The sequence below is a fragment of the Colias croceus genome, chromosome 17 (assembly GCF_905220415.1).
Source record: "Colias croceus chromosome 17, ilColCroc2.1".
Lineage (NCBI taxonomy): Eukaryota > Metazoa > Arthropoda > Insecta > Lepidoptera > Pieridae > Colias > Colias croceus.
The window spans coordinates 455,617-461,616 of NC_059553.1; the positions used below are offsets into that span (position 1 = coordinate 455,617).

The 6,000-nt window shown below is 35.4% G+C and overlaps 1 protein-coding gene across 3 annotated transcripts in view; it reads left to right on the forward strand.

Moving 5' to 3' along the window:
- Positions 1 to 5,865, forward strand: part of LOC123699363 (ran-binding protein 9) — a 37,030-nt gene extending 31,165 nt beyond the window's left edge. For 2 of the 3 annotated variants that reach the window (XM_045646296.1, XM_045646297.1), the window contains 4 exons: positions 273 to 344; positions 2,294 to 2,403; positions 3,472 to 3,583; positions 4,210 to 5,865. In XM_045646296.1, the coding sequence (XP_045502252.1) occupies positions 273 to 344; positions 2,294 to 2,403; positions 3,472 to 3,583; positions 4,210 to 4,343 (428 nt within the window). In that variant the 3' untranslated portion in view covers positions 4,344 to 5,865. The remainder of the gene's footprint in view (positions 1 to 272; positions 345 to 2,293; positions 2,404 to 3,471; positions 3,584 to 4,209) is intronic. The other variant, XM_045646298.1, reaches the window with a different exon arrangement.
- The last annotated feature ends 135 nt before the right edge of the window (positions 5,866 to 6,000 follow it).

Sequence of the window (6,000 nt, forward strand, 5' to 3'; positions counted from 1 at the left end):
AAGGTATATACTCATCCGTGTTCGTATAAATTCGTATAAATCTAACTACCGTCATATAGTAAAAATAAAAAGCTACCAAATATTTGTATGTGTATCTAAACAAGTAAACTCAATAGCCATAAATTGTCTTCCCTAAAGAATGCTTTTAATGAATAAAAAAAGGAAAAAATGTATATACAAGACGTATTGACGTTACAATGCAAGCGTAGGGGTAGCCAATTCGTGGCCCTTTGGCTCAGCGGTGGCTCAGGGTAGCGGGGTGGTGGTTGTAGGTCCGCAGCCGGTGAAGGGCATGCCGGGCGTCACGGCGTGCGTCGCGGCGCTGCTGTCGCCGCACAGGCTCGGTGCGTATGCATCCGTTTCGGTTCAGCACTTTTGGGGGTCGAGCGGTGGAAAAAACAAAAATTTTTTTGAAAAAGTCGAAAAAAAAAAAATTGAAAAATTGCAAAAACACGTTTTTTGAAACCTTTATATCTAAAGCCGGGTATTGGTGGTAAATTTGTTTAGCATCAAAGTTGAATCAACATTAAAAAGTGCGTGTGTGTCGAGCATACGTGTTAGAAGTGCAACTTATTTGGCAAGATTACAAATATACTTACTACTTACTCCATGATGTGATGGTATTGCCATGACGCGACCTTAAAATTTTACTCTCTACGTGCCTAAAGAAGTTTGATTCCAAAAAAATAAAATCGTGATATTAACATGTTGCTGGCAACACTATGTGTTGTAGTGTTGATAACGCATATTGAAAAGTTGATAAGGAACGACAACGTTTCAACAGTTAGCAACATTGTTGATCAATTGTTGCTCAAATGTTTATCATGAATGCTCGGTTTATACTTTAAAAACGCAATGACTTAATAGTAAGACAAAATTTCAATAACTTTTTAAAATATCTGCAAAATTTACATGACTTTCATCTCTCGACCCCAAAACCCTTCAATGCGATCAGTACTTCACAAGACTTGCTATGTTTGTTGCTCATTCTAACTCTTACCTTTTTTTACTTGGTTTTAAGTTCCTATAGTTTTAGATGTTCATTTCTAACTGTCTTTATTCTAATTGGACGTAAAATGGGATGGTTTACCTTATTTATTATTATAATATATCATACATATGGGCAACATATACCTATATATATCACGCATGATACGTATATATTCATTATATAGCATGCCTTATATATTTACTCCACATATGACACAAAAACTATGTTCATATACCTTACGTCACGCGTGTCACTTTCCAAAAGTCCTTTGCAGTGTTGTATGTACTAATTTTACTGAAATTGTAAGTAAATTATTTATTTTATAGGTTAATGATAGTTAAGATATAAAATGGGATAATGTATGGATTATATAAATAGGCTGGACCGGTAAAATCGGTATCTTAATAGGTAGGACAGGATGCTATGATGGAAAAGAGTCATAGATGAAAATATATTTGTATTTTAAGTTTGAATAAGCGTTACTGTAGTGTTATCCAATGGATAAGACTGTCAGATTTGTCTAGAAAAAAAAGTATGAGGAAATATTCTGTATAATCTTGGACAGTTCATTAGTGACGTCATGTTATAAGGGCGTGAAAGGATGTAGTATTTCTAAATGGAATCTAGTGTGTAATGCAAATCTTAGTTTTGGTAAATTCCTTATCATATCAGCTGTTCGCAGTGGAACGTGTGTGAAAGAGAATTAAGTATATGTGTGTATTATGTTTGTGTATTTTGTCCTTGTCTTGCAACATCCATAATGAGATAATATGTAAATTAGTGAGTGCAAGCGAATTTTTTAACAAAGTGACGTCTTTTCTTAAAACTTTTAAAAGGTTTACTTACACATGAGTATGCGTCGAATGAGCTTTTCACTATTGATGAAGTGTATGTATGTTGTGTCGTTTGTAATAATACTAAGGGCTGATTTTTCAATCGTTGGTTAAAACTCATTCATCGAATAACGTATAAAAGTACCATTTCAAAAATGTATTCTAATTTCTATATTTGACAGTTTACAGGTGACATTTTAAAATGTTCGTGTAACACTTTATTGGACGGATAAATTTTAACAAGGGCTTGAAAAATCGGCCCTAAAAGAAAAATATATATTTGAAGTAGTGTGTGAAGGGACGAGTGTGTTATGTTTTTGACAATATTATATAGAAATTTTCATTATTGAAGCGTGCATTTTATGTCGTTGTAAAAAAAAAAATATTATAGAAGTGGTGTGTAAAGAGGAGTGTCGTTCTTATATCACATTATATAGAAAATAAATAAATAAAATACAATAATGTGTAGAAGGGGAGGGGTGTCGCGCGTCCGTGGAGCGCATGCTGGCGTTCGGGCGCGAGCTGTACGCTATGAGCCAGAAACTGACGCAGGACCACTATCACAAGTCCATGCTAGAGGTGAGTGGTGAATGTAAATATAGTGTAAACATTCAAACATTTATTCAAGTGAAACTTCTTTATAGGGGTTGGAAAAAAAATGTAATGTAACATTTTTTTGTTACGCGTGACATTTTTCCGTTACGCGCCATTTTTTTCTTATGAGGTAGGGCCACGCGTGATTCGACGTATTTCTGTAAAGTTGCATATATTAAATTATTTTTTGAAAAATAAGGTCATAAAAAAGATTCACATCTTACGTGTGTATACTAGTGCACGCACACATTTTTTTTTATTCAATTAGACTTCTCATATTTTTATCACTTTCGAAATGTCATAAAATTTTTCAACATTTACCACCGATTCGGAAAGCAGTATCTATGGAGAAGAACCGGCAAGAATGAAGAAACTCCATGGTTGCTCGTTTAAAATCATGTGAATAAAAGTGATCTTAAATCATGTGTTCTTAAATTCAAATTCAAATTATATTTATTTGTAAGAATGTAGTTACAGATTCTAGATGTTTTAATTACAATGTTATGTGGCTAATACATTCTACCCATTGATTGGGTGTGCAAATATTAAAAAAAGAAAGTTAATTAGTCTAATTATTTAAATGTAATTCAATTTTCACAATTACGCGAACGCACTACGATTTACACGATTATATCACTACACACTTCACTTATCACACACAATTAAGTTTACACTATATTAGAGTATTGATTAAATGTTTAAGTTTCAGTTTAATATATATATATATATATATGTTAAGAACGAGGACGCTTTTCTCACTTCACACTATTATTTTAAAATGTTATTTGTAAAATTGGTATGTTTTTAAAAGAGCAACTATGTAGTTTTTTTGCCGTGTTTTCTTTGTAGAAACCGCTTTCCGAACCGGTGCTAATAATATTGTAAGATATTTTGTCAATTTAAAAGCGCTTTTATAAGAAGTTAATTTATTGATTAAAAGTTTTAGTTTACATGTGTGTGTAGTTAACAATATATCGTATATTTGACAAGACTAGTAAGTTCAAAACTAAAGAAATTGTTAAAATAAATAATGTTTGTTTTTATATTTTACAGGACGCGTTCAGTCTTCTAGCGTATAGCAATCCATGGGACAGTCCGTTGGGCTGGCAGCTGGAGCCAGTGCGTAGAGAGGCTGTGTGTGAAGCACTCAATTCTGCTATACTCGGTGAGTGTGTGCTTATTGATAATATGATTTTTGTGAATGACTGAAATTGATAGGATTGTATTATTTAGTAACTTACAGAACAATTTTATTAGGTTTTAATATGATAAAGCATAAGGCTTAGATATGTTATTTCACTTTTTGTATTTGAGTATATTAATTATTATTTTAGAATTTAAGAATCAGTATATTGTAAATCTGAAATGTATTGAAAGTACTTTATCAGTCCGAATACATGTGTAACGCAACTTCTGTACAGTTTTTTAGTGCGTTGTTTCTTCTATATAAGTGTAATAATTTTGTTAGATAAAACACGTTCTAAACGTGCGTTAGAGCGAATTGCGTTGTTCTACGCGCGCGATAAGTGCTCGTTCTATCTGGCATTTTTTTTTAACTTTTTACTCTTTTTTTTTAAGTGGAACTTCTTTATCGGGGTTGGAAAAAAATTTAGTGTAACATTTTTCTGTTACGCGCCATCTTTTTCTTATGCGTGATTTCCGTATTTCTGTAAAGTTGCATATAGTAAATTATTTTTTGAAAAATAAGGACATAAAGAAAAGTTTCACTTCTTACGTGTGTACACTAGTACACGCACACATTTTGTTTAACTAATTGTATATATTTTGCAGAGTTCCAAGGCATGGGCTGGGTGTCCCCCGTGGAAGCGTGCGTGTCCCACTCCCGCGAGCTGCTCCGGCGCATGGCCCGAGCGTCCCTCGGAGCGTGTGCGTTCGCCGACCTGCCCGCACTGCTGCGGCGCTGACCCGCCGCGCCCGTGCGCCTGCGCAGGCGGGAACATGCGCAGGCGCAGCACAGGAGTGTGGTGCGGGCCACGCACAGGGCGCTGCTGAGGATGTGCCGCCAGTAATATGATGGTGGAGAGGGTCTGCCCTGTAGGGTGGAGTTCCAATAGTATAGTGGCAGGTGTTACGAAATGGCTAAAAGTGGTGTGTAGCCCCTGAGCGTTGGCAAAATGGCAATAGGCGATGTACTGTCCCCCAACTGTATAGTAGTACTTGCTGCGGACTAGAACCTACCCAGTAACTGCCACACAGAGGGCGCTGCTGAGGATGTACAAGCAGTTGGGTCTGTTAGTGGACGGCACTACACAGTACAGTATAGTGGCAGGTGTAAAGTGACAATAGGTGTTGTAGGTAGCCCCTAATGCAAGAAGAAATGGCAATAGGCAGTGGGCGTGTGTAGCCCCTGATCATGATGCGAAATGGCACTAGGTGGTGTCTATAGTCTCCTAACTGTATAGATTATAGTGTCGCGTGACGTGCGAGTATGTGTAACTAACTAGGGGATTAATTACTGAGTACTGGTTAGTGAGCTCCTGCCCACGTGGCTGCGTCGCCGACCACTTGTTGCGAAACGGTATGTAGTCCCCCAGTTACAAATTGGTCACGTACACACTCAAACATTTATTTACTTATTCAATTAGACTTCTTCTAGAAACACTTTTGAAAAGTCATTACATATTTTTAACATTTACCACCGATTCGGAAAGCAGTATCTACGGAGAAGAACTGGCAAGAAACTCCATAGTTGCTCTTTTAAATCATGTCAATTTTACAAAATATTATAATCATATATTATAATAACTATGCCTACTGTTGTGTACGTGTACGTGTACCTGTCAGTATGTGCACCCGCTCGCTACCACTATTGTCTGCTGCCACTTGTATTATGAATATTAACTCTTATCGCACGTGCCACTCGCCATTACCGTACAGAGATGTGTACGTACATGATAAAAAGTGTATACGACACTAAAATCCACCTTTCTTAATTAAATATACCTGCCACTTCACTACATTATTTATACATTACGAGGGACTACCACACAACATACATTATATCTGTAAACCAGGCAAGTGTGTGTTCAAAAAGTGAATAATACTAGAAGTAGTTCATGCGATTATGGACTCTAAATGTACGTGATATAAAGTATATATTACATGATATTAGACAATAAGGCTTCTAAATGAGTAATAGAGCTCACGATACCTACTAAATAATAGTGTTATTACAGATATAGGAACAAGTAATAATATTATTTGGCTGTATGTAACATTTTGATATACATGGTAGTTAAAAAGGGGACAAAATAAGAAAGATTAGATAGTTTTAAGACCATTTTAATACTTCCTGATAAAGTAACGGATAGCTTATTTCATACTTTGACATGTATTTTGATACATTCTTCGTAATTTTAACTGATGGATAAGCTAAAACATAATATTTGAAAGTTATTAAACTGGTTATTAATCTGATATAATATAACACTAACCTATTGTGTCTAAAGTTGTAAAGTTATACTTAATTAAGACTGAGATATCATGACACTTAAAATCTTAGTACTTGTACACTTAACTTAGTGCCAATACTTGCCTGGTGTAAATTGCCTAAAGTGTACG